The sequence below is a fragment of the Osmerus eperlanus genome, chromosome 4 (genome assembly GCF_963692335.1).
Source record: "Osmerus eperlanus chromosome 4, fOsmEpe2.1, whole genome shotgun sequence".
Classification (NCBI taxonomy): Eukaryota; Metazoa; Chordata; class Actinopteri; order Osmeriformes; family Osmeridae; genus Osmerus; species Osmerus eperlanus.
This window is the reverse complement of record NC_085021.1, coordinates 10,643,167-10,670,939: the sequence shown is the minus strand read 5'-3', so window position 1 is coordinate 10,670,939 and position 27,773 is coordinate 10,643,167. Positions and strand designations below refer to the sequence as shown.

The 27,773-nt window shown below is 42.4% G+C and overlaps 3 protein-coding genes across 5 annotated transcripts; 2 read left to right on the top strand and 1 right to left on the bottom strand.

Annotated features, from left to right (window-relative positions):
• The first annotated feature begins 1,024 nt into the window (after nucleotides 1-1,024).
• mul1b (mitochondrial E3 ubiquitin protein ligase 1b) lies at nucleotides 1,025-24,198 on the top strand. 2 transcript variants are annotated; one of them, XM_062458898.1, is made up of 5 exons: nucleotides 1,025-1,043; nucleotides 22,495-22,634; nucleotides 22,723-22,810; nucleotides 22,906-23,026; nucleotides 23,173-24,198. In XM_062458898.1, the coding sequence occupies exons 2-5, from the start codon at nucleotides 22,515-22,517 to the stop codon at nucleotides 23,900-23,902; spliced, it is 1,059 nt and encodes a 352-aa protein (XP_062314882.1). In that variant the 5' UTR covers nucleotides 1,025-1,043; nucleotides 22,495-22,514; the 3' UTR covers nucleotides 23,903-24,198. The 2 variants fall into 2 exon arrangements, with proteins under 2 accessions (XP_062314882.1, XP_062314881.1); XM_062458897.1 differs by lacking the exon at nucleotides 1,025-1,043 and adding an exon at nucleotides 21,950-21,998.
• Nucleotides 14,061-16,400, bottom strand: fam43b (family with sequence similarity 43 member B). Its single transcript, XM_062458120.1, has one exon. It carries the CDS (start codon nucleotides 16,199-16,201, stop codon nucleotides 15,179-15,181), a length of 1,023 nt encoding a protein of 340 aa, XP_062314104.1. The 5' UTR covers nucleotides 16,202-16,400; the 3' UTR covers nucleotides 14,061-15,178.
• A 137-nt stretch (nucleotides 24,199-24,335) lies between the features above and the next one.
• Nucleotides 24,336-26,505, top strand: camk2n1b (calcium/calmodulin-dependent protein kinase II inhibitor 1b). Of its 2 annotated transcripts, XM_062458119.1 has the most exons (3): nucleotides 24,336-24,625; nucleotides 24,896-25,072; nucleotides 25,313-26,505. In XM_062458119.1, exons 2-3 carry the CDS (start codon nucleotides 24,901-24,903, stop codon nucleotides 25,381-25,383), a joined length of 243 nt encoding a protein of 80 aa, XP_062314103.1. In that variant the 5' UTR covers nucleotides 24,336-24,625; nucleotides 24,896-24,900; the 3' UTR covers nucleotides 25,384-26,505. The 2 variants fall into 2 exon arrangements, with proteins under 2 accessions (XP_062314103.1, XP_062314102.1); XM_062458118.1 differs by having other exon boundaries at nucleotides 24,336-25,072.
• Nucleotides 26,506-27,773: the final 1,268 nt, after the last annotated feature.

Below are 27,773 nucleotides of genomic sequence, written 5' to 3'. Positions count from 1 at the left end.
ACAACACTGGCAGTGATACCATGTTCCCGTTTGCTTGTCATCTCGCTGAAAAGAGCACTGATCCTGTCTTTTAATGGTTCTCTTTGGGATTTCACCAATTGTCCAATCTCACAGGACAGCCTCCCATTAAAAAGCAGCAGCTGGAAAATGAGCAATCTGAATGGAGGAGCCCAAGTGAGACATTACTGTAGGATGTCTGAAAGAGAAATGGTTTGCAATTTCACCTCCCACATGCACTCAGACATGCACACACTCAGACACACACACCCGGACACACACGCATACACACAATTGCACACACAGACCTATGTACACTGCTCCAACACTTCTTGCCCCAAAACATTCATTTGTGTTTAACATACATTTGTTGTTCAGTTTAAATTACCTAAATGGACCTATTGTACAAAAATATTCCCACAAACGTCTGCCAAAGATTTCCAGTGAAGATTCCATTTACCTCCAAATGACTTACCCAAGATATTTGATCAACATTCTAGACTACAAAGTCAGCAGAGGTTAGCTTCCACTGTAAAAAAAATTGTTATAGCTCATTTGTTTACCAAAAATGTTTAATGAAAAAAACGTTTTTTTTTCTTGTTGTGAACGTACCCAGGCAAACAGCCATTTCTTGTTGTGAACGTACCCAGGCAAACAGCCATTTCTTAATTTATAACCTTATGAATAATATATAAAATACAATTATAGTAGCGAGACAGGAATACATTCTGATAGAGTTTTCTGGTGCCTTTGAAATGGACTTCTTCTTGTTGTGATGATGTATGGTCTTTCTCATCCACATGATAAAGCATAATTATAATGGAAAATGGGAACATGGCCAGAGGAACATTGTTGCTTTATCTTTTGGAGGGCAGTTTTTGTGGGTGTGTCTGAAATAAAAGGTCATATCGAAGAGAACAGTAAAAAGAAAGCAGAGAGGGTTGAGAGAAAGAGAGAGGGAAAGAGGGAGGGAAAAGAGAGAGTGAGAGAAAGAGATATGTGTGTGTGAGAGAGGGGAGATCCATCTACACAATGGAATAAAAGAGGTAGAAAAATCTTTCTTGGCTTTGTGAAAATGTGGCTTGGAGATATTTCCTTGCAAGATAACATGCAGTGGATGAAATGTGACATATTGATCTAGCCCCATGGGACATCACATTTAAGCTCAACACGGCCTGACACAAAAGGCCTTTTGTGTTTTAGAAGTCTGGGAACTGTCCTCTATATTTAAGTGATGGTTAATTTGTGCAGAAGCAACTTTCGCGAAGGCACGGCATGGGGAGGGGTGTGAGGGATAAGTGGATGTTGTAAAGGGGCAGGTGAAGGTTGTGTTACCAAAACAAGGTCAATGTTAACATCCCCTTACTACTGAAAAGCCCAACCTGCCCCATATCAAGTTTCACTTGTGTAGTAACTTGCACTGCCAAACCATAGTGTAAGTATAACTACATAGTAGATCCTATGTAACTACAATGTTGTCACTATTGTTGCAATATTGTTACAATGGTAGTTAATGTCACATTATGTGAAGTTTTTCTAAAAGTTTAGATTTCAGTTGTGATTGGTAGTCTGATTCATCCTTTCCATCAGGTACAATAGAGAATTTTTACCAAAACGTTCCAAAGTGAACTTTTATGTAGATAATACTGTGTATGCAGTATCAGCTATTAAACAGTTTTGAATTATTTGAATATAGGAAAGTAATATCACAGTAACAGCAAAGAAAAGGAGGGCATACTAAAGTCCGGCAAGCCTCAGTATGAACTAATTCCTACTATAAACTGTCTTCAACACTTAATCTGTGAGATAAATTTATTTCAGGATGTCTGGTTATTTTCATCAGCTACAGTAATAGTGAGTAAGAAGAGTCTTCTCCAGATACTGTAGAAAGCTTTTTTAAATCCCCAATTAAGTTAAGGAAGACTGTACACACCCGATCACTCTGTATTTAAATTACTAGCTGCCAAATTGAAATGGTACATTTCTCATTTATTTTACATCTGAGGGGAAACTCAAGTGTGCTGTGTAAAACTCCAAGACAAAGAGACCTAGAAAAGAAAGATGTACTGCTGATGTTCTGAAAATGAGTATGGACCATATGTAATGACTTATTCAAAACAGATTTCAGGCACACTGCAAACGACAGCAGTGTTGTGAAGCAGTACAATATATCAGCTCAAGTGTCATGGTCTCTAAAACCCATAACAAGGTTGATCACAAATCTCACCAATGAGGTGATTTGTCAGCATGGTTTATCCAATGGGAGAGGAAACTGCTAGCTGGCAAAAACATTAGGAATAATCTAGGTTACTTTGGGTGAAGACTGTCGCTGTTGTTGCTGTTGCTGCTTAATTTGAATATTTCATGCAATTAAAGGGTTGTGCTGTGCTTCCAGCTGTGCTCTTGTTATGAACGCCTTTATTGGCTGTGTAAATGACATTAGTTTAGTCACAGATGAGGATGAGGCTCAGTCAAGAAGAGTTCCCTCGCTCTATCTCTCTAAGCTGTTTATTCTGCTTTGTGAAAACAAGCCATGGCTCATGAATTCGTAATTCTGCTTTGGGAGCCATCTTTTAATGTTGCTTAATTCTGAGAGAGACTGATAGAATAGCTATTCACCTGTCCCCTCTTCCAATTCTGAAACTGACTGTTAAACCTGCCTGTCTCTCATCTTCTCTCCCAGACAGAGTATAATGTTCAGACAGCATATTTAAATCAGGTGATACTGTGACCTATTTCCAACCCAGTAATTGAGATATATTACACCCAATCCAATCAAAGCCCAGAGAATATCAAGGTGCTAAACATTACGTTCTTTTTGCATTTGAACCAGATTCCAGAGGGGTGTCTGCTTGATATTTGTTACTTAAGTATTCACGTCTCTGATTTAATCGTATGCTGTGCATCTCTACCGGGAGTGTGCATGAGTTAATTCAGCTCATTATATTTTTTCATTAGGGATGATCATTACTTGGAAGCCCCAGCGAGACTGGGGAGAAACATGACCTCTAATGATGAAATATTTGCATGGATACTGGGATTATCATCGTGTGTGCAGACAATACTTTGACATTGTCTAGCAAATGTGTGATGATGTGTCCTTGTGCTTGTCAAACACAGTCAGCTCTGTAAATTTGTCTCACAGATTGACAACATTGAACCTTGGGGCTGTTGACACAGACATTAAAACATATTTAACATTCATAACCCTGTCAAAAGGACAGTTTTGGACACGCTGCAAATGTGCATTGAGCCTGCATGGTAATGTGTCCACATCAGTATCATAAAGTACAGAACCAGAGTAAAACAACCCAGGAGACTGAGACAGGCAGTACATTCACTTCTGAGGTCGTTTGCTCTTCCCTTATGTCATAATGATGTCTGTTCTCTTTGGAACATTCTTTGTATGAGAGGCATAACAGTATTTTAAGGGTTTTCTCCTTTCACTTCATGTTGACAGCAAACAGGAATTGTTCTTTGAACAGCTCTCTCCATCTCTTAGGTTCCTCATGAGGTTTGGTGCCCCCAGCACACACAAACTTTTATTATCAGGGAGAAAGTTAAATGTAACCCTCATTTGAGATTTAGACAAGAGCAAAAGTACTTGCTTTAGGCTTTTTTTGGGGGGGGGCCTTGAATGTTGCCTGGTTAAACCCTGTTGTGTTCCACCATTTATGGACCAAATGAAATGCTAGTACGCTAGAGGTGTTCTGGTATAAGAATAGACAGAAAAGACGTGAGGAACAGAGTATTCAAGCTGTAGCAGACATGTTCAAAGGACAAACAAAAGAACAAATTGTTGTACGGAAATGGTCCTGATCTGGGCAGGTATACTGTAGCACTGCCAGTAGAACCTCTCTCTGAGGAATCTAGAACTAGAACGCTGGCCCATATCCTTTGACTGGTCAGATAGTTCTTTTTCTGTTTGTTTGTTGTATGTGAAAGCAGCAACACATGTAATTAATAAAGAGAATATGACAATTAGATGTATACAAGGTGGTGTGCATCCATGACAGCTTGTGACCTTATTCCCAACATGACCCTGACTAACCTAGTTATATTTTTGGCAAGGTACAGACATTTCATGCAATCCACAGCCAAGCCACGTCTTTTGAATAATACAGTGACTATTTATGGGTGTCACTGACAGATGTCTAACTGTTGCCACCAAGGATGGAAACCTGTAAAATTGCATATGTGGAAACAAATGTTCTCTTCCCTGACATAATCCATGCTACTGTATAGGGGGACCTGTAGCAGCAGTAATGATCACGAATATCAGATTTCTGCTATGCTGTATGATTCTTATTAGATCAGTTAAGTACTGCAGTTTCCGCCTCTCAGTTTTCTCCTTGCATCAAAAATAAAGTTCAACAATCCAATAGTTATCAATAAGTATTTACCAACCATGTGTTATGGTTGAGTGGTGGGGTAGGAACCAAACACAGGAGAGACTGGCAAGCAGAGTTCCAAATCAGGGTTTTATTTGTGAACGGGGAGACAGGCAGGATCCTCAAAGTAACAGAGGCAAAGACTGGACTCAAAACAGAAACCGAAGTACACAGAACCAAACAAGACACAGGTGGACATGATAACACTAACGAGAACAGAACACCACAGCGATCAACAAGACAGGTGAAGACAATGACACAGGGACACAGGGATAACACCAGGGCAGGGCAAACCCAAACAAGGGGGGACGGATGGGGCCGTGACACCATGTGTGTGAATCATACATTCGATTGAAGGCTATCTGATTGAGAACAAAGGCCAGATGCAATTAGTGTCATTTCAACTTTATGCACTGCTGTGCAGAGCCAGTTCTGCCAGAGTCAGGTTAGTTTATGGCTGACCAAAGCTGTGCAGAAAGCTGGGCTGGGATCAAGTAGAGTGGGGATCAATGGCTGATGTGAGAGACAGAGAAGAGAGAGAGAAAAGAGAGAGAGAAAAAGAGACAGAGAGAGAAAGAGAGAGAGACAGACAGAGAAACGAAGAGATGGCTTAGCTCTGAGGGCCTGGCAGCCTGGCCCTGCCCTGACAGGCGCATTGTTTAGAGCTCCAGGATTAGCCCAGCCATAACCACTGTGTGGCCCTGATATGCACCACTGCTGCTGGGCCCGGATTTAATGCAACTGAGCTGACGCAGGTCTGCTTCTGCCTCTGCAGGGGCCCATGCTGCACTTGACAGACAGGTGGGTTTAGAGCAGCCGAGCAGAGGGAATATGAGCCAGGACGCTGGTGTTTACTTCTGCCGAGGACGTCTGCAGTGCTATTAAAGCTGAGTGGTGGTACAGCAGAGGTTAAAGCCTTGCAGTGAGGCCCCTTCACCAGCCAATCTCATTTTAAAAGGTTCTTATTACACCAGGGCTGTTGCAATCAGGGAGGTTGTAAATCCTCTGATTTCAATTTGTTTGGAGTGGTTAGATGTAACAGCAGAACAGCATTGAACAAAATATTATCTAACCTTATACGCCAAGCCTACGCACAATGGTTTTAAGGATACTTCAGCAACAGTGGAATGAGTATCTAATAAAGAAAATAGATGTTTGAATGAGACAGGATAGTATGTTTAGCTCCCATTTAATGTTCATCATGTCTGTACAATAAAGGCCTATATTTGTGGTAGCCCACTCAATACCCCAGATTGTGCAGAGGTAAATTAAACTGTCATAATACATAACATGGAAACGAGCTGAGCAAGTATTTGATCAGGAAATAAATAATATCATCTGTCAAAATCATATGCATCAGTGCATAGAATGCAAAAACCCTAAACATAAATACTAAATCTTACATCTTGAATAGTTTATGAAGAGACGTTTACTGCATAATTTTCATAACAAGTACATGTTTATGCATTACCACACCATGGTGGCATTGTGCCTAGCCCTGCCGGCTCACAGGTAGAACATCCTGGGTTTGATTCCGCATGGGGCACTGTTTGGAGCCCAGGTCTTCTGGGCCTTTCTGTGTGGAGTTCTCCATGTGCTAACATGATGTGGCTGCCCACTGCCATGGGTGGAAGGACAGCAGGAGGGGGAAAAGGCTGAGACAAGATTTTCTGATGTACACCCCTGGCATGCGTGTGTTTGTACCACAATTATGAGACTAAAAAAGGTTTATTCTTCTTTCAGACCAATACTGGGGATTCAAAGGAAAGAAATTGACAGTTGTTTTCCTTTTGAAAACAAGCTGAGACAGTTTCATGGCTTGATATTTGCAGCTGCCTGTAGTCCTATATTTACATATTTTACAGCCCATCAGATAGGAGGAAGCACTGCTATGTGCTGTGGCATCCCTGAGGAAGAGGCCGACCTCTGTTTGAGGTTAGAGACCAATCTCTCATCAAATACAGAACAGGTTATCTTTAGGAGTCATTCAGTCACACAACATATGGTCTGTTGGAGGAAGCATGTGGTTTGAGTGCAGAGAGCCCCTTGGACGACACCAATGACAGCACTATATACTTAATTTATATTACTGCCAACTGTTTATAGAAATTACTTAAAATCTGCATCTTAGAAAACCAAAATTTAACTGAAAACGTGTTGGCATCAACAGTTAGAAAGCCCCAAACCGACACCTGAAAGAAGAGTGGTCTCCACAGCATATATCACCTGGCTGACAAGAGATGTGCTGAAGGAACAACATGGTCTATATAAGGGGATATTTAGCTATTTTTTTTCCTATTTATTTATTTATTCAAACCCAGGGGCAGTAATAAAGACGCGTGGGAGTTTGTCACACAGAGTGGGTTATTTATTCCTGTTTAATGTCTTGTTAGTGGTGCATCTTGCCACGCTCTCCCTCCCCAAAGATTTGAAGTGATTGTTTTCCTTACGCATCATTGAAACACGTCTTGAACACAGTAATACAAAGCACTCTAACGTGATGGGACAAAGACGTCATTGCTTGGTTTGGTCTTACGATAGTCATGATGGTGATAGTGATAATTACCGGTTTTGGAGAGTTTCTGTGGACACTGTAGCTCTTATTAGTGGAAGTCCTAAGGGAAACTCTGGGGGGGTTTCAGTGACTTCAGCAGGAAACACTGAAGGCTGAGCTCCAGTTAATACTGCATCAGCATAAACACGTTAGTGTTTCACCTTTCAGCAGTCTGAGACCGCTCCACTTGCTGCAGTATATTGGGGCCACATGTGGTGCTACTTCCATAAGTGATTTCAATTTTAAACCCAGACCTTTCCTGGTTAGGAAGACAGGAGTTCTCTTTGGGCTCCCTTCTACAGTACCACACATTTCATTGGAGTGAATCTTCATTTACGTCTTGCTCAGTGATTGTTTTCTACTGAGCACAGGCTTGAGCTGCGTGTCTGTGTTTAGGAACCCTGGTTCCCTGGTGGCAGAACAGGGCCTGGCAGCTGTCTCTTCCTGCTGGGCCCCTGAGGCCTGCCAGGGCACGCCGCATAGCTCGGCCTGGCTCCGTTCATAGCAACCATCTCCGAGGCTGTTCTCTCCTGCACTCTGCTTCTCACACGCCTCATAGCTACTGAACAGCAAGCTCTCCACAAGGTTCAGAAATGACATTTTACACTTTAACTGTACCCTCTGGAAGTGAAGAACTTTTTGTGACATTAGTGGAGATACACAGGGTATAGATGCATGTACTGGAATAACTAAAAGCCCAAGGATATTATCGTGATGAAGAGTATCGAGGCTTTCAGTAACTTGAGGATGTGTGGTGCAGTGACTGAAATGTTGCTTGAAAGGTTACAATCCCTGTTTGGAACCAGATAATGAAATGTAGATTGCGTGGCAGAAATAATTATTCTTTAGGTAGTATGTTGTACCATGGTACACCTTTAGAACACATTACATGCATACCTATGGAAATACACGCAGTAATGTACATACACACACAAAACACACATTCTCACTGAAAACACACTAGAATAGTGCACAAAAGAACACACTGGAAATGTAACATTATGTAAATGACCCAGCATTCTCTTTGCTATCATTAGCTGTGGTAAATCAGTCTGAAATCCCTTTGGTCAAGCTGTTTAGTGTCTAGTGAGAGAGCCGTGGAGATGGCAAATGTAGGCCAGCTCCAGAGCAGCTCATGTCTGAAGCCTGACAGTGGGGGATCAAAGAAAAGCATGGGGCAAAGAAAGCAACTCCTGCAGGCTCAGAAGAGGAGGACATCTGAGGGAGCACAGGGGGTCTTTCTGCACATGAAAAGGAGTCATAAACGTGTGTGCATGTATGTGCATTCTCTGCCTAACTCCCTATCCCAGCCCCTCTTCCTCCATCTCTCTCTCTCTCTCTCTCTCTCTCTCTCTCTCTCTCTCTCTCTCTCTCTCTCTCTCTCTCTCTCTCTCTCGCTTTATTTAACCTTTGTTTTACCTGGTGGGTTCATTAAAAAAGATATCCCTGTTACATACATTAATAACCTGGCAAGAGACAAAAGACCTTCATTACGGATGGGGACTCCCTCACCCTCTCTCTTTTCCTTTCATTCTTTGACTCACTCTCTTCCTTGGGTTATTATCTTCTTTTTAAAGAGAACTAAAACTTAAATCCAACAGAACTGTGTGTCCATAATTCCCCTCCAACTCATTTGTCTTACCTGTCAAGACAGTGATAAAAAAAGTCTGGCCTTCATTCATCGTGACAAAATGGCCCAATTTTTTGAAAAGTAGCCATGCCATGATGAGGAGGAGGTCGACTGAATAAAGAGCACATCACCCTGCTCTACGAGCCCCTGAAGAAAACTCTCCTCTCGTTAATCATCTACTTGCGGCTTTGACATCAATTGTTTCTATCCTGGCACATGTCTGTAAAGATTAAAGTTTCTCCCTTAACAGTCTCCTAAGAGTTTACTGATGTGATGCAGAGATTGACGTGCACAGGGCTTATTGAGAGTCTTCTCACAGGGCTGGAGGTCCATCCTCTATCTCAATAACCCCACCTGAGCAGGAAGAGCGGGAAAACCTTTCTGAGGTAGAAGGCTCTCTAGCTCAGCATCATTGCCTCATAACAGCATGATGTCTCCCTGTAACTCTGACTTACCTTTATGGCCTTGGGGTTGTCTCAGCTAATGAAGTTATGTCCAGATAGACGTTGTCAGCCGACTACTGCGGCTGCTGTTTGACGTAGGTTGATATCTGCACCGGTTTCATCAAGCCTGCAGAGTTAAACCAAAGTTCTCGCCCCTTTAAAACTCTGTCCACAGTGACGGCTGTGGCCGTCACGCTGTCAGAAGCCATTATGGCCGTACCTGTTACAAACAGTCCTGTAGCTTGATGTGCTGCAGGCACAAAGGTGTTGGGGGACCACATCGGTATTCCCCTCCACTTTCTGTCAAGCTCTCCGGATCTCCTGATGTGTTACCCAGTGGCAACATGGTGACTTTCAGTATCAGCTGCTCTGCAGTCACAAGGACAGCCAGAAGAGAGAGAGGGAGGAGGGGAGGAACAGGCAGCTGAATGATTTAATAAAGGAACGAATGGATGGATGAAGAAAGGAGCGACCTAAAGTGGTTTGATGACAATGCAGTTTTGCTGGCCACAATGTTTACAAAGTTGTGCACATGAATGGAATGTCTGGCCTTAAATGAACCTTGAAGTGATGCATCCTCCTGCATCTTTTATCCAGCTCATCCTTTATTAGTATACCTCTGCGATATTCTTTTAATCTTCATCAAGGGAGTTTCATCCCCAGAGATTGGCAGGTTTGATAATGATCTCCCGCTGATCCCAAATGAGTACAGTTGCTGTCAGGTGAGCGAGAGAGATATGACGTGCATGTGAATTCCCAATGAGTGAGGGAAACCAAGCAGAACACATTACCTCAGGTTAGGTTACCATCGGCACGGCAAACCTTCCTTGAGGGGGAGTTACAATGTTCACTACAAGAGGTATAGATGAATGAATGAAAATTCCTTATCTTTTGTTTAAAACACGAACAGAGAACAAACATGACCCAAAATCATTGTCATTCTTTCTCTAAAAGCTCCCCGAGGCACTCAAAAAGCACTCCCAAAGCTTGCCTCGCGTTTCTGTTCCGCACTAAAGGCACCACTGCGAACATGGCAGTGCTCCGCACAGAGCCCCATGACATTCAACAGCCCCCTCGTGTGCCAGTCTGCCTACTCTAATGCCCCCCTTATCCACCTTTCAATGGCTCCATAGACCACATCACATGGAAGAGATCTTGCCCTGACAGGCACTTCAAAACAACATTTTAATCTATGAGAGCGTACATTTCTCTTCCTGAGTATTATACCTGTATTAGAGTGCTGCATACTTTTCTTTTCCCTGTTCCCCGTCTCTCTCTCTATTTTTTTCTCTCTCTACATCTGTGATGGGATGTGGGTGTTTGTGTGTGCTAAGTGATTGCTCTCTGGTTCCTCAACCTATTGTTCCCTGGGTAACAGGGACCGGGAAACAAACAAATGCAGGACTGATTACCTCTTTGCTGTCCAAGGGGAAGCTCCAGAACTAAATGGATATCTGGAATTGAAGGGCTTTTTTCTCAGACTTTAAAGGCATTTTCTACACAAAACCTTTTAAACTGGTTTCTTTTGGCTTTGTTTTGTATTTTGCTGAATATTGCTGAATAATGAGAGCACTAAGAGTTGGGAAATGCTGAGTCAGAGAATAAGCCTTCAGATCCTGAGGAAGAATCACCACATATGCTTTGGGGGCAATTATTGCAAATCACTTTCCATATTCTGCTTTCCATATTCAGTAAAACGTTTTTATGGCCTTTCCCAGGTCAAGGAATTCTGTCTGAGGGAAATCAATGCAACACACAAAAAAATGTGGAATCACGCATTATCTTTATTACAGCCAGCAAAGACAAAACAGACAGACATCTGGTTTTCAGAAGGGGAGAGTCGCTGTTCTGGTTCTCTCATGTTCTTGTTGTTTTTTTATCATCAGACACTAACATAATTGAAGGAGATTGTTTTCAGGTAACTCAATGTTCTTTTCAACATGGGCAGGTGTAACAACATGGTTTCGTTCACAAACACGGTCCACTCTTTCTGTCCGAAGTCCACCGATACTGGTTCTTCTTCACTCTGTGGACAGCGTCTGATGAAGGGAGCACCTGCGTCACTGTGTAGAAAGTACACTCTGTAGAAAGTACACTCTGTAAAGACAATCAGGCGTTACACCCTATTGATTTCATAATTAGTCCCTCTAATGGCTCTGGTGACATCAGCGGACGCCTTTGCCAGCGGCATAGACAGAGATGGTGTCACCTTCTTCTGTCCTGCAATGGCTCTCCCTTGAGGACACTGGGAGGTCATGCTGTGGAGGAGGCCATCAGCACACAGAAGCAGGCTGAGATCAACCTGCACAGGCGGCCGTGACTCTGGCAGTTAGTCCCTTCTCTGGACATGTTACTGAGTGTCCAGCCGCGTAGCCTTTCCTGAGATCAGTTTACTGGATGGAACATGTCTACGGTGTGGGGACTGTGTTGACAGGGGACTTGTAGGAATCCTGGTAGAAGAGTGGGAGGGGACTGTGGGGGTAACACATCTGGTGGGTAAAATAATAACCACCAAAAACTGTATTTGCTTTCATAAATGTTACTGCACCAGTCCTCTTGAGAGTAAGAAGAGAGATGTAACTAGAAGTATTCTCTCCCTTGAGAAAAGAACTTTGCGACCACTGTTAGGTACCAACACATTCAAATCTATCACGGGCAATGATTTTTCTTCCCCGGAGTTGTTTTCACACTATATCTAGTACTTCCTATATATCATGAGGCAACTCGATAAAAGTTTCACGATGGTAACTTACCCATGGTTCTCATGAATTAATTAGTTGTATAGAACTTGTTCAGTGTTCAAGGCAGACTGTTCATTCTGCACCATGCTACACTGAAAGTCTCCAGAGAATATTTGCCAGAATAGCACATGGGGTTCTCAGCTCGTTACAGCCTAGGTGGATGTATTCCTCCTGAAGGGTCATACAATATTCAACACTAAATACGTGTGATTTAGTCATCGGTGTTTGTGAGCCAAAGTCTCGTGGGTTGGTTGTTTGAAGAAAACCCTGTTTTATGATGCTAATCATCATAGGGATGCCCTTTACTGGACAGTTTCATTCTACCGCTCTGATTCTAAGGATTGCTTCTTCAGCCACATTTGGGTTTTGACAGCCTTGCTGAAGAGCAAAACATGGGGCATCTCATTTGCAACTTGCTAGGTGTGCAAGTCTTTTTTAGGAACATTATAAGATATGCATGAGGTAGAAGGGAGCAGAAGGTTGTTTGTTTGTTTTTTGTTTTTTTTGGGGGGGGGTGTATTTGATTTTGTTAATAACAAAGGCTACTACTTGTATAACCTCTGCCAATGGGATTCGATTTGCTTGTGCCACCGCCCTCACCTACCCCATAACACACACATACACACACACACATAACCCTTCACCTGCAGTCATCTCATTACTCTCTCACTTTTCCTTCCTCTCGCCCTCTCTACCACTACTGAGTGATGGCTCATTGATCCAAAATGTCCTGCCCCCGGCACACCTTGTTCCCTCTCTCTGGCATCTAGAGGAGCCGATTAACACATTCTCGAAAGGCTCTGCTGAAGAAGGAAACATGAAGTAGCTTAGGAAGCCGACATTTTGTTCCCTCCAGGAGCAGGTGATGAGGAAACCCTTGTTCCGACACAAAGCTCTGTAAATGTCCCCCGCTCCGAAGACAGCGAGGAGGGGATGATTGTGAACAGCTGTGCAGGTGACAGACGAAGACAGAGCAGCTTTCTCTGTCTGTGTAGCCTCAGACCCTCGCGCTCTGCTGCCTGGGAACGGCACTGAAGGTGCTCTCACATGACAGGTCCCTGTTTATGTTGTGTTTGATGAGGTCCGTCGTTCATTAAGACAGTCACTAGAGGATGATGCTGAGCCAAAGTGCTTCTGGAACGAGGACAGAGGCTTGGTAATCTGGAAGACGTCCATGTTTAAACCAAGCATCCACCTAGGCGCTGCCATCTGTCGCTCTTCTCACTTTGGCTGGAGATGCTCATGTTTACACGAACCCAGCGTGGCTCCTCCACTCACGGCTCATGTCAGCATATGGTGGAGCTTTGTTAGACATGACACGCTCATGCACTAGTGCCTTGAACAGTTCCAGGATATAGTTACGATTTTGTGTGTGTCAGCACAGCTCTGTCATGTGCTGATTGAGAAAGGGCATTAGGTGATGTCCATCACACAAGGCTGACAAAGTATGAAAAATATCTCAAATATTTTCTAAAATCTCTCCTCAACAAAACTGAACCATTACAAAGGTTGTTTGTTAAAGAGAAATATTGACTTCAAAGGATCCAGATAATATCCTTGGAGACATATCCATCAAAATGATTTAGTCCTCAGTAATTTGGTCTACACAATGTACAAATGAACAGTAACAGAATGTTACTGTTGCCAAAATGTAATGTAATGTGTTTTGTTGTTGATTGACTGGTTAGTTATATAATGAACGAAAAAATAACTGGAACTAAACGGCATTGAAATAAAAATGGACAGAATTATTCAGTTGTAAAATTGGAAATTATATTGTGAATGGGAAAGTGTGACATTATTTCATAAGATACAAGCTCATAATTTGAATTCATTTTTGGATAACACCCGGAACGCAGTCTGAATTATAATACTTGATTAGTCTAATATCAGAATAGCAGTAAAATGGTGGATGGCTGGTAACCGTTTCAGATCAGTCGGTTTTGTAACCAGCTGACAGCCTTCTTGCAGAGGCAGGGATTTTATGTTCATTTCCCGGACAATTCAATCCGCTGATTAATTGCCTGACTCAGAGTAAAGGGCTGAGGAGCCAATAACAGTACAGACAAGATCTGTTCCCCAGATCTACATCTCACTGAATGTGAACACCCCGTTTAAGTTACATTTAATGTGACACTGGTCCTACTGTGGTAATACTCCTGTTCTTGAGGGGTGATACGAGAGGTCTCCATATGGAAGGTTCATTTCTGTTTTCCTTTTGGACTAATGCCTGGTTCTCTTGACAACAGCTAGGTCTAGGTCTTAGAAAAAAATTGGGAAGATTGGGGAAGATAAACCACAAGCTTAAATTGGTCATTCACTCAAGTGTCTGGTAAGATAATGAAAACCACTCAGACTTGAGGGTATTTTACAACACCATTTGTGAATAAATACTTTATTATAAACCATAATCAGAATGTATCTTCACAGATTACAGTTTGCAGTAGGAAACAAACAAAAACAGTAGCCAAAATATTAGTTTTTTCATCAAACTGTGTGGGACTAACCCATGGTATTTTTGCCTCATTTGTGGAAAAGAAGTCTGGCAGTGAAAAACACTGAGCTTTAACAGAAACTACAAAAAGATATTTAGCAAACCTGAAAACAAATGCCCATAGTATAAAGAATAGATACAACAAAATGCAAGCACGTCAGTCCATAAGCATTCCCGTATGTGTGTGGTAAGAAAAACGTATCACAGTGTGGAGCTGTAAAAGTCAAGAGATCAAAGGTGTCACATTTAAAAAGACAATAGCACAACGCTAAATGTCACCGCTGACTTGTCATGCAGAAATGATGAAGCAGGGCTTTAACAAATGGGTAGCAATAAAAATTTCCAGGCAATGGCTTTATTCCTAAATTATAGTATAGTTCATTAGTCGGCCACTGTTAATAATAAAATTGTATTAAACTTCTCCACAGGGTTGAATGCATTCAAAAAGGTCAACTGTGAAAAATTCTGAAAATGTACTGTTGTACTGGCTTTTACAGGATTGTCATATTAAAAATTATACATTTGTTTACAAACAACCTTGCTGGAAAATACTAACTCTCAGACATCCCTTCTAACTAAGACATCATTTAATATACTCACAATAAAAGGAACACCAGGAGGGTACAACACGTTGGTTTGGGGTGCAAGACACCTTCACAACCATGACACGATGCACGCAGTTCCAGATCTCTCAGTAGGCTCTGAGAAGATTTTTCCTTTTCATTGTGCTATTTGAACACCTTTCCCTGTCCCACACACATCCCTCTTTGTAAACACTCATCCTCCACACAATCTCCCAATCAACTGACAAATCAAAGTCTTCCCCCCAGTCTTGGAGGGAGGGGGACTGTGAAGGTACCAGTGAGGGGAGGAGAGGATAGTGTTTTTTGTTTTGAAATACAGTAAGATATCCTCCTGTTCTCTCAGGTCACACTAGAGAACTGATGAATGTCATTGTATTGTTGTTGCCATCGCTGATGATGTTGATTTGGCACTCCTTTAGTCCATTAACCAAGTCCCCCAAGTCCATTTGACAGAATCGAATGGGGTCAGTGAAAGTCTCACGATTCCCCTCCTCCTCCTTCTTCTTTTCCCCTTTCTCCTTCCTCTGAATGTCCCCCTCTTCCCTTTCCTGGCCTCCGTCTTCCTTCTCCTGCTCCTGCTCCTCCTCAGTCTCTTCCTCCTCCTCGGTAATGGAGTAGAGGCGGGGGGCAGTGCCAGCGTGGTCGGCAGGCGGCCGGTAGTAGCAGTGTCCGTTGAGCAGTCTCCTCAGCGGCATGAGTGGCACCACCTCGTCTCCCAGCAGCTGCTGCTGGCAGTGTCGGAAGTCGCTCTGACGTTTCAGACGTTTGAACTCACTGAAGGCCGACGTGGAGGTCTGGTAAAGTCTGTTTGAGATGGCCCGGGCCTTCTCTGACTTGGTGACCAGGACGGCGTGGCAACGCAAGACCACTGCCTTGTTCTTCACCTGGTGCCGGTAGATCCAGGCCAGTATTTTGGGCCTGTAGGGGTCAGATGTGCAGTATGTGATCCGGTTCAGAGAGTACAGATGAGTCGGCTTCTTCTTCCCAGACTTGTCAGCGCTCATCCTGATGCCCTGCGCTCCCACAGTCAGTCTCATCTTGATGCTCTGCTCTCCGTAGTTGCTCCTGGTCCAGATCTTGGCCACCGCCTCCTGAGTGCATCCCTCTCCCTTGGCCGTGATGGTCACTATGCTTCCCAGGTAACGTACATTGTAGGTGGGGTCCTCCTTGTTTAGCTCAACCTTCTGCCGTTTGTTCTGGAAGACGTTGCCGAGCCAGTCGAAGGGGCAGTCCGGGAGCAGGTCTGGGCAGGAGCGCAGCAGGGAGGAGAGGATGGAGTGATAGGTAAGCCCGGCTCCAAGACTCTTAGGCTTCGTCTTGGCCTCGTTCTCCACCAGCACAAACTTACTCCTTCTCCAGGGCAGCATGGTGCGGGATGAAGGTGACGGAGCGAGCCCCCCTGCCTGTGTGCGAGGGGTTTTGTCAGCAAAAGTGATAAAGAGAGCGGTGAGAAGGAGAGAGAGAGAGAGAGAGAGAGAGAAATATAGAGCAGCGGCTCTGCCAAGCACTGAGGAGAGACTGAGAGCTGTGAGCCTCAGCCGGTCTGTTCCACCGCTCGCTCCTCCTTCCTTCCTCTCCTCCTCCTCCTCCTCCTGGTCCTTCTGCATCACGCAGTGCTGATCAGTACAAGAGACTCAGCCCCGTGCTCAAACACCCCCCTTCCTACTGTTTTCTTTCCAAATGGCTCAACTCCAAAGCTTTATTTATCTGGTTGCCAGGTTTGTGCCGTCATTTCTCTGTATTTTTACTGCTCTTAACCCTGAAGCAAAAAGGGCTTCATCCTCAAATCACCCTAGCCCAGGGGACTGATTTATGTTCTCGTGAATTGTGGTGAACAGGTCAAGAGGTGGAACTGGGTTCTAATTTGTTTTCTTTATCTGGTATGAGGAGTAGCAATGTCATTGAAATACATGTACTATTATCACAGTACAACTGTTACTGTATTTACAGTAACAGAAATACTTATTCGTAAAATATGTGCTCTCACAGCAAGAATACCTGGAGATGATGTTTGTTGAATTATGAATGTTCTTTACCTAACATCTACTGTATCTGTAGCATCATGTTCATGAATTCCCAGTACAGAAAGTTTGAAAATATGAAATTAGATTGTATACCTAGGTCTGTTGGAACTATAAAATTACTCCTACACAAACGTCTATCCTGGTATGTTTCACATATTATATGGATGATACCTTTATCCCACTGTGGTGTGTGTGGATTTGAACACTTGTGTACAGATGGTTTCATCTTGCTTTACTGCAACCAACAAGAAAATGAGGTTACATCAAAGGAGAGTTGTTCCAGTGCACTATCCTTGCAGCACTAAATCATGGTCTCATTTATATCTGCCTGTGATAATGCCAGGGAGCTGGCAGGATATGTCATGTGGTGATGAAGTCCTTCACTGAGAGAATGACTCACATGAAGAGGAAGTCACCGTGGCAACGGGCAATACTGAACAAAAGTTGTTTTTTCATGCTGTGCTTTGAGCCGGAAATGAGTGCAGTTCTCTGAATGAGGAAAATGTTGGAGATGAAGAGGAACTTTTGTGTGAAGTGGTGTGTCGTCATATAAGGTCTTAGTCACATAGTATGTAAGTAAAGAAAATGATCACTGGCTCTTTTAAAAACCCAAGTCATTTTACAGTTTAACAAACTTTTAGTATCTACTGAAAATGTATTGATAGAAATGTATCTTTTTACAATTGAAAAAAACTTGGGGATATATTTGAGAATGATGCATTCAATATATCCCCTAATGGTTGAAAGGGAGGGCAGAGCTGGCATAATTAAGACTGACACTAATGCGGACGAGACTTCCACCTTTGAAATCCTAGGACATAAGTACCGGAGGAGAGCTGCAGTCGGAACCAGTGACAGCCGGTACAGCTGGAACATGAATGAATCCATCAGAACTACAACACGGAGGGACCTTATCTAAATGGATAGGGGCTCACATAAATCACTGGTGACTTGAGGAAGCTCCTCTTCTACCACTGAAAATTAACACGGGATGCATGGGCTTAAGTCAGCCATGACGGCCTGGCCTTTACAGAGATGGATGCTCGTGTCCCATATTGACTTATCTGCCATCAAGGTTATCATCGAATAGGAGGGCTGTTGAATGGAATGAGAAAATGTCTGGCCATACTTCGACTCCAAAAACACATTACATTTCCTGATGAATCAATACCACTTCAAATGTTCCCTGGGTTAGGTTCCCTCTTTGACTCAATGTTTAAAATAGATATTTTTGTGTCAGTGTGTGGAGACATTTCTGCCCTATTGGTAATTTGTCTAGGGTGGTGAGATGTAAATGTAAATATTATTATTGGAATTTGAGTTATATTTGTATCAAGAAAAACAACAACCAGAATTGCATGTGACTGGTACGCTTTGGATGAAGATTAAATACACAATCAAAGTTTTCGTGTGTGCACACTTGACAACCACATCAACGTATAAATAGACTTAATTTGTGAGGAGAAAAAGTGTTGTCCCTGTGGTGTGGTGAAACAATCATTATGCTGGGTAATGAGTTAAAGTATGTGTGTCCTTTGCTCATTAGATTCCTTCACTGGAACTAATGCTGATTGAGAAGACCCTAGGACTGCATCAGTGATTAACCCAACTGTAACAGGGAGCTGTGATCTGTGAGCTTCGAGCTAGCTTTGTTTCCAGTCTGTGGAGGTTGTTTGGACTCAGCTCCAGGAGCCAGTCCTAGCTTCAGGACTTTCTGGACTCCTTGTCCATGCCCATTTGTTATCAGCTCTCCCATGTGCAACCCAGGGTGCAGAATGCAATCCCAGCTATCCAATTCCTCTTATCTGAGTAACCTCTCCAAAAAAATGAACCTCATTCTTCTTTCTTATTACTTTTCTTTTGGTCCTGTCCTTATCCAGAGCAGTGTAGGGGTACAGTACATATTTCTTTTTAGCAGGGCAGGCTAATTGAAATGGTCTCTCTCTCTTCATCACGTCATACTTATTCAGTGGATTGTAATCAATGAGAGGGCCCAGTAAGAGAGGGTCTGTCTTGTAGATGGCTGAGTTATGGTTGTACATGAAGGCAGTAGCGACACAAAGGCAGACAGCCGGCAAGTCCAGGGCAGGCAGGCAAGAGCAGATGACCCAGAATAGAGTGTTATTCTGCAAATCAACAATATGAATATTTAAAGGATTACAAGGAATTAGGAGTGTCCAAACCTGAGAGTATCTATTTTAGAATGTCCTTTGTCTGCCAAAAAAGTAAGCTGATCTGGAAATCAATAAGACCTCATTTATTTGTACTGTATATTCCCTACAGACCCAACCAAAAACACAACATCCAGGCACATCTTGCTGTAATGAGCAAGGGAACAACAGTACAATCAAACCCAGTCCCTCTCCCTTGATCTGGAAATAGATATACCAACAGGGGACCAGGAGGTTAAGTTATCCTGCATGTCTCTAGCACTGCACACTCAGCTGTAGAAGTGATTCATTCATGGGACTTTTGGGAGTATTGAGCATAGGAAGGGTACGATGCAGATAAGAGTCAAAACATGCATTTATAGAAAACAAAAAGAAACAATAGAGAAAGAGCAGCAACTGAGTGCACGGCCAGATGGATCCAGGACTTTTATTGACTTAAGGTCCAAAGTCTACTGTTTAAGGGATGTCCTGTGTGCTGAATTTAAAGTTTTCATCTGACATCAGGAGATAAATGATACCCTTTTAGAAATTATTCAGCATCATTTGCATCCTGCGTTATGTAACGTACTGTATATGTCCCACAGTTTGATGTTTCTGTGGACAGGAATTAAAAAACGCTGCAACAAAACCTTGCGCCAAACATCTTTATTATTCATACTGTGTGCCTTTGTTTGGTAATCCTCAAAGGCAATTCTCCTGGCTAGCGGCATTCTTGTTCAGAATGCAGACCGATTTAAATATCTCAAAGCACATAGATGGATTTAATCATTATGATTTTAAGCAACAGCATGAATAACAGGTTACGTCTAAAAGTGGAGTTCAAAGAGCAAAACAAATATAAATCGTTCTCTTAAGTGCTCTTTGAGGTTGTTTACAAGTTAAATCTTCATTTATGATTAAAATCTGTTATGACATTTCTTCCCTTTGAGAGTGACTCAGTGGTTCACATCCAAAGTTTCACATGGATCTTGATCTGGATTATCCTATAGTGGGAAAAAAAATTCAGTGCTTCGACATGTTGGAATCATTGGATGTACTCAAATTATTAAATGCAATCAAACCAATTTGATTTACTTAATGAAACACTTTTCACCATATGCTTTGATGTTATGTTATGTTTGATGCTTATTTTCCCAACAACAGGGTCACTATGGTGGGTTTGCATGTCGACTGAGAGTATGTGTTGTGGTGAGAGTGTGTGTTCAAGTGATTCTGAAGAGGTGCGCTAGGTACTAGGGTACATCTGCATCAGTCAGAGCCTCGCCCCCAGCCATAGATCTGCTCCACCGCTTTGAGACGGACACATCTGGGACCCTGTTCTCCTCCTGCACGCCTCCCTCAAAGCAGCTCCCTCCATCTGTCAGGGCTATTTCTGTCTGTCCTGTGCATCTACAGGCCTCACAACAACAGAGCTGGGGTAGTAGGAGGCTCTAGCTACAAGGTACACTGTATCTCTGTTATCCCAGCAGGGTGACTAATGTTGAAACAAACCTCTCAGATGGACTAAGCTCCCTCTTGACTGAAGGGGTCAGAAGGCCACAGAGGAACTTTTTCATCTGTGAAGTTTGCTTTGAGGTGTATCGTTTCAGCTGTCAGGTTGATATGATCAAACTTTGATTCAGACAGGAAAACCTCTGTTTTCTGTCTGGTTTAGTTTCCTTCCATTAAGGAAATCTTGAAAAGTTTTTGAAGGGTAGTTTGAAGATGAGGCCACTCATTACTTATCTTGTTACTGAAACATAGAGCTGCCCAGCTCCTTAATCCAGAGATTTATATGGAGGTAGCTTTTGTTTACAGGCTCTTCACATCTTTCATCTTCGTGTCCATAAATCTAATGCATCACATCAGTCATTTGACCACAATTCAGTTTTGGAGACAAGTGTTTTTTTTGCCTTGCCAACTCATCTTATCCAATAAGAGGTGAAGAACTCTACATTGCAACTGAATAGCTAAATTAGCTGTGACTGCGCAGTGTGGAAATGAGCTGACAAAGTGTGGAGATCTAATGCTAATCCTTCTTTGGTTATGATTGGTTAAAGAATGGTGGTGAGAGAATGGCTGCTGTCAGAGTGTGAGGCTGAGAGTGACTCAGTAGATTTATGGTCCTCAGACTGAGAGGGCTCAGCTGAATGGTTTTGAAGCTTTCCACTTCATGCATCTCCTCACTTAAAGCAACTGACACCTTTTATATTTTCACTAAATAATTCACAGTACGTCACTATTCTATTGCACATTGGCACATCTCTATTGCATCATGGTTGTTTGGATGAGAGTGTACATTTATGATAGTGAATCAGAATGGGTAATGTTTTTTGTATGTTCATACATGTTTCGAAATGGTTATCTCTGACTTATACTAAATATCCTACTTGTACTTCTTTAATAAATCACAGTGTTTTTTTTCTCCTTTCAATGACACAGGAAAATTAGAGAAACAATATTCTCTTGTCGACACACTAAAATGTAAAAATGTGTGTGAGATTATTCTTGCTCCATTTGTTTTCAAGGTAGGTTCTGGCCAAAGCCTGAACAAAGTAAATGTCTGATTTGTATTCATCATCATCAGAATGAATGAATTCATGTATTTGTCCTTTATCCACAGAACACATATCTGTTAGAAAAAGTACACAACGTTCTTGAGGAAGTCCCGCACAAAATAGAATGTCACAGAAGGACATGCATGTTCTTGCACCCACATAGCACCTTTTACATTTTTTACAAAAAACTTCTATTTCGTGTAATTCATTTCTTGTTAGATGGAGAATTAGACAATGATGATCTGGTACAAGGAGAGCACTTACAGCTTTTCCCCACCCTTTCAGTTTGTCAGAAAACCTTAACTGATTATATACTGCCACCTGCTGGCTAACAAAATGGCATATCTTTCCTGAACTTTTATTTTGAAATTTCAACACATCTCCCCGGAAATTACATTGACGGCTAGCAAATATTGTGTGCTGTGTAAGAGGGTGAGTTGTTTTGAGCTTTCTTTAAACATTTAGTACATCGATGTCACATAAAAGAGTTTGGGTCTGGTATAATGTAACTATTTTGAAACTAATAGTTTCAAAATTGGTTTCTGATAGTTAGCAAGCTCGTTATATAAGCTAGCAAGTCAGGTTAAACACATTAAAACAGTATCACAATATACTGTATGAAAGCTATAGGCTTGCTGGCAAATTTACCACCTGATACCTAGATACAGTTTTATGAAAACACTCAACAGATCTGTTTGGCTTAATTAAAATATTCGGTTTCTTTGTCAAGGTCACTTTAGCAACGTATTTCTCCCATAATTGCAGGCTCCAAAGAGTCCACTTTTATTAAGGTTTTGTTTTTGAATGTGTCTGTGATTAGACAATTGCCATCATACAGTACCAAACTCGCTTTTCTCACCCTGTTCTGTTTCTCATTGTTCAATTTCCGACAAAACAACACTCTGACAGAAGGTGTGATATGTTTCAGATCAAACGGGAGATCACAGGATGGATCCTGTTGGGAATCCCTCCACTGGGCAAGTCCTGCTGTTGGCCACCAGCTCAGCCCTAACGGCTTTCTTTTACTCTGTGTACAAGAGCAGGGCAACAATAGTTGCTAGGCTAAAGGTAACTCACCAACATAACTTGTAATCATAAATGCTTTGCTTTTGCACTTTCAAATTAAAACAATATTTTAATCATTCTTATAATACAGGATGCCAAAAAGGTGACTATTGATCAAGATCTAAATAACATCTTGTCTGAAGCACCGGGGAAGTGTGTCCAATATGCTGTGATTGAAGGTGTGTTTAAATTTGCTGAGCATGATCAGAATGGTTATAGCTCAAATTGATTTCAAATTAAGTAATCACTTTACATGTTGCCTTGTTCAATCCAGGTGTGGTGAAATCAGTAAAAGAGACATTAAACAGCCAGTTTGTGGACAATTGCAAAGGTGTTATAGAGAGATTGACCCTGAAGGAGAAGAAAATGGTATGGAATCGCACCACCCATCTCTGGTAGGTTAAGATGACAGTGAAGTGGATCATTATCCCAGAGTGACCTAAAAGCATTACAATTAGGTCGCTACAATATAAAAAAAAAAAAACACAACCAAATTGGGATTGACAGCATCCTGAGTGTTTTCGTGCTTTGTGTGGTACAGGAATGACACAGAGAAGGTGATCCACCAGCGCACCAACACCGTGCCATTTGACCTTGCATCCACCAATGAGGCCGTGACCACTACAGTGCGTGTCATGCGTCCACTCGACTCAGCAGAGTTGGACCTGGAAACCACCTACGAGAACTTCCACCCGACCGTGCAGTCCTTCACCAACGTCATCGGCCACTTCATCAGCGGGGAGCGGCCCAAGGGCATCCACGAGATGGAGGAGATGCTGCGCCTGGGGGAGAACGTGACAGGGGTGGGGGAGCTGGTTCTGGACAACCACCTGGTGAAGCTCCAGCCCCCCAAGCAGGGCTTCCGCTACTTCCTGAGTCGGCTGGACTACGAAGGCCTGCTGAAGAAGCAGGAGAGCAGCGTGAGGGTGTGGAGGTTCCTCACCGTGGTGTTCGGGGTGGCCGCCTGCACCACGCTGCTGCTGATGCTGTGGAAGCAGTACGTGCAGCGCAGGCGGAGGGGGAAGGAGAGGAGCGTGCTGGACGAGTTCAAGGAGCAGCAGAGAGCTCGCATGCAGGAGCTGAATGTGGAGGAGGACACAGTCTCTTCCAGCGCCTGCGCCGTGTGCCTGAGCCGCGAGCGCTCCTGTGTGTTCCTGGAATGTGGACATGTGTGTGCCTGTTTTCAGTGCTACCAGGCCCTGGCAGACCCAAAGAAGTGTCCCATCTGCAGGGCGACTATAGACAGGGTGGTGCCTCTCTATAACAGCTAAACGGACAATCGGTATCAGTGAATTTACGATGCGTTTAAAATGCACTGTGCTCAGCGCCTTAATAAGTTGGTTTCTGTATTTTGTTTTGTACAAAGAGCTAAAATGGTCATCACCGAATTATTCTTTTTCATACCAAGGTCTTATTAAATGAACATGAAAATGAAGCAAATAAACCAATAATTCGCCAGAAAAAAAGCTTTTTACAGCACTTATAAGGGTTGGAAAGTGTTGGTAATTTAATGGAAGATTTTGTTATCAGTGTATAGTGATGGTTGGTCTGTGGAACATTTAATAAAAATCGAATACAATTAAAGAATGCTGCTTTTGTGATGGAAACAGTTCTTACATTCACTACCTTCACCGCACCCAGGCATGAATGTAGGAAACTCACAGATGCCAGGAGAGGGGGATGTCTGCCTGTGTACAACAGAACACCAAGATTGCAGCAATAATGTAGGAGCGGGATCAGGTGAAAACATAATTGTGTGTGACATGTTTAAGTAATCTTACGTTTTTTATGAAAACAGCATAGTCTACATCTTGTAGAAAAAGAAAATATACACAGTTATGCAAAATGCATGTTTAGCTGTATTAGTTGAGTGATGTGAGGGAATCAGACTGAGTCTGGGCAGAGCGACTGTGGACACCAGGAAAATTCTACCTCGGTGACGTATCGTTTGTTGCGGCATGGGCTCCTGGGGAACGTGTTTTGCATCGCTCTCCGTCAGTATTTGCATCTCTCTTGTTCAACCTTACCGTCTAACTTAGCCTATTATTTTATATATTTTTGGCGGGCATCATCATATTACAAGTCTGCAAAAGCACGATCCATTGAAACGTGAAGAGCGCGTTCAACTTGGAGTAGTGTACTCAAAGCGAACACAATATAGGCGTGTATCTCTGTTACCGGTAGGTAACATTTAAATGGTTTATTTTTCGTCGTTAACGTCCACTTTTTTTCTTAATCGATCATTGATCATTCGTTTGGGAAAGACGTCATGTCAGAGGTGATGCCTTACAAAGAGGAAAACATGTCTCACTATGAAGGTAAGGAGGAGGAGGAGGGACAAATCTCCATCACCTGTCGCCTGCAGGATACCAATAACTTCTTTGGCACTGCTCAGAATAAAAGACCCCCTAAACTGGGGCAAATTGGGAGAAGCAAACGAGGTGAGAGACAGCAGTTAGTATACTGTATGCACATGTGTGCACGTGTGCGTGTGTGCGCGTGGGCGTGTGTTCAGAAATACATAGAATAACATGCATCGAAAATGTATAAACCAAACCTTCATTATTGAATGAGATCATGTGAAATACGTCCTTTACTTTTCACAGTATTGTACATGTACTCTTGATGACTGTATGTAGACATTTATCACTGTTATTATTACTCCTGTTTTTCCTTTACAGTTGTCATTGAAGATGATAGCACAGAAAATGTGCCCAAAAATGCAATGGAAAAGGCACCAGATGATGTCTGAAATAGTTTGAAGGATGCTGAATGATCACTCGCTCCGCACCACCCTCCCTCAACAAAAAAGCACTTTTCTGAATATGTGGTATTCACTGTGTAATCAGTGGCCCGAGTTGTTCACTGCTGCTGACTCTGAAACAGAAAATAGTTTTAAAGACTTCATCCTGCTCTTCTTCTCAAGAATGTGCAATAGATGGGATTTCATGACTTCTTATTGATTATTTAAAGGGAATACAACTCAGTTTAAAGGCAATGTTGTAAGATGTACTTGACAGAAAACAAATCCCAACACTCTTTGTGTATTGCCTGATCCCTTTCTTACTGTCCTGTGTCTTGTAAACATGTCAATGACGTGCACAATGAATGGCCAAATGCCGTGTTTGAGTTCTTAACATATTCAATACCTTTTGGATACTGAAAGAACAACTTGTTTTTTATAGGATGACAAATGAAGGACTACCTTTTTTAATGCTAAACATTTTGCCGTTGCTATTTGTACCTATGTTGTTGCTATACAGTACTGCCTGCTCATCATGAAGTAAAAAGCTTATTTTTATATATTAGGCAGCTGGAATAATGTGTATTTACTTCTTCCTGTTTGTGGTGATTGTAATAGTTAAACCACTTGCTAGTACATTACTGTTCAGAGGAATTTTATGACTGCAGTGCCAAATATTTCAGAAGATGCCAGTTCTAACGATTCCAATCAGGCCCCTGTTCAATAATGAATAAAGGCAATCAGCACTGAGTTTCACTTTACTTAAATGTTTGTGTCAATGTACCACAACTCTGTCTGTGCTGTCAATGTAATCATAACGATAATTTAAGTTTGCTGTGGGCTGATTCACAATGCTTCTTGCCTTTATTAATTAACTGGATATTCCTCTCAGTTTTCTGGTGCACAGTCCTGGTTGTCCTGTTTGCTACAGGGCTGTTTCATATTTATCTGCCTTTGCATGAAACAGGCAGAAGTGTGTCAGTGACAAAACTAATATACAGTACAGTACACAAGTCAATGTGTGGTTTGCAACTTTGTACAGGATGACAGACCTCAAGAGTATTGTATTTGTTGCAATTATTTACGAAACAGGGCTATGTCTGTATTGTAGAATAAAATTAATAAAATGTGTTGTTTAATTTCACTGTTGTTTGGGCTTCCAATGAGTAGCCTGCAGTAGGGAGACAATGTCTGTGCTAAATATGTTGAAAAATGCCAACAGAAACTACGACGCACTTGACACGACCTTGATGTCCACATCTAATCTGATGTCCACTCCAGGAGGGCTCAGCATGGAGCTGCCCCATGGAGCCTGCCACTCTGCTGCACTGATGAGAAGGTAATCAGTCACAAGGGACCTAGTGGCCTGGCAGGCCTCTTCTCTCTAGTAATCTTACAAAGACCTTAAAAGCCACATTATCAGCTTCTTGAACCAACAGGCACATTCCCCCAGCTCTCTGTTAGATCTGGATGTCTCTGCTCTCCTGTCTAGAGCTTTTCCTTGGCTTTCATTGTCGTAGGAAATCTCTCACAATCACAGTCATGTCATACTTTCAGTCCCAGATATCAAACATAGAATACTATGAATGAGTGATTACACCATGTGAAAGGTTTCTTCAGCCAATAAACATTGTCGGAATGGTAGCCCATGATGGATTTTCTGTTTTGTTTTGTACATTTTTTTCATGAATGCATTTAATGACATACAGTACCAGATGATGTATTATTTGCCACATTCTTCTGATGCAATCTGGTGCCAGATGTCCTCTGATTCAATAATCACTTTGAAATGATAAATATTAACTTTTTGTTGAAATGCAATATCTCCTTGCCTCCATACGATTAAAGACTCATCTGAAATAAAAGATTCGCCTGAAACTTTAGTTGTTACCATGGGAACCATTGGTGAAGAACTGGAAAGTTCAGTGAGTCTGTCTGGAGCCTTCCTTGTGGTTGTGCTGCAGCCTGTCTGTCTATTAAAAGGAAGCCTCGTTTCTTTCTGAAGACAGTACTGTATTTAAAAAGATTTTCAGCTGTGCCTATAGAAATTGTTTGTGATGTCACACCTCGGACATGACAAAATAAAAATGCATAATGCATGGCTGGATCCTCAGCTTTTTCAGAGTACTGTCCGTCTAGTGTCATCTAAATATTCATGTGCTTTTCAGAGGCACCAGAGGTGGCACAGCCCTGGCTGACAGAGAAAGTAATGGCCTACGAGCCAAGCCAATCAGCCTCCAGGAGAAGGACTGAAGGACAGCGACATGAAGAGGATGTGGAGTTACAGTACAATCTTGACAGAGCCTCAGACTTCTGCTCCATGATGCTTCAATGAGGAACGGCCAGCTATGCTATCCACATGAGAATCTGCAGTAATGGCTGCTATACGGAAGCTTTGC

What these genes read in the sequence shown, in the direction of transcription:
- fam43b (XM_062458120.1), bottom strand. Translation starts at nt 16,201, where the DNA reads ATGCTGCCCTGGAGAAGGAGTAAGTTTGTGCTGGTGGAGAACGAGGCC.
- mul1b (XM_062458898.1), top strand. Translation starts at nt 22,515, where the DNA reads ATGGATCCTGTTGGGAATCCCTCCACTGGGCAAGTCCTGCTGTTGGCC. An exon ending in CAATAGTTGCTAGGCTAAAG is followed by an intron (nt 22,635 to 22,722) that starts GTAACTCACCAA and finishes CTTATAATACAG; the next exon opens with GATGCCAAAAAGGTGACTAT. An exon ending in CCAATATGCTGTGATTGAAG is followed by an intron (nt 22,811 to 22,905) that starts GTGTGTTTAAAT and finishes TGTTCAATCCAG; the next exon opens with GTGTGGTGAAATCAGTAAAA.
- camk2n1b (XM_062458119.1), top strand. Translation starts at nt 24,901, where the DNA reads ATGTCAGAGGTGATGCCTTACAAAGAGGAAAACATGTCTCACTATGAA. An exon ending in AATTGGGAGAAGCAAACGAG is followed by an intron (nt 25,073 to 25,312) that starts GTGAGAGACAGC and finishes TTTCCTTTACAG; the next exon opens with TTGTCATTGAAGATGATAGC.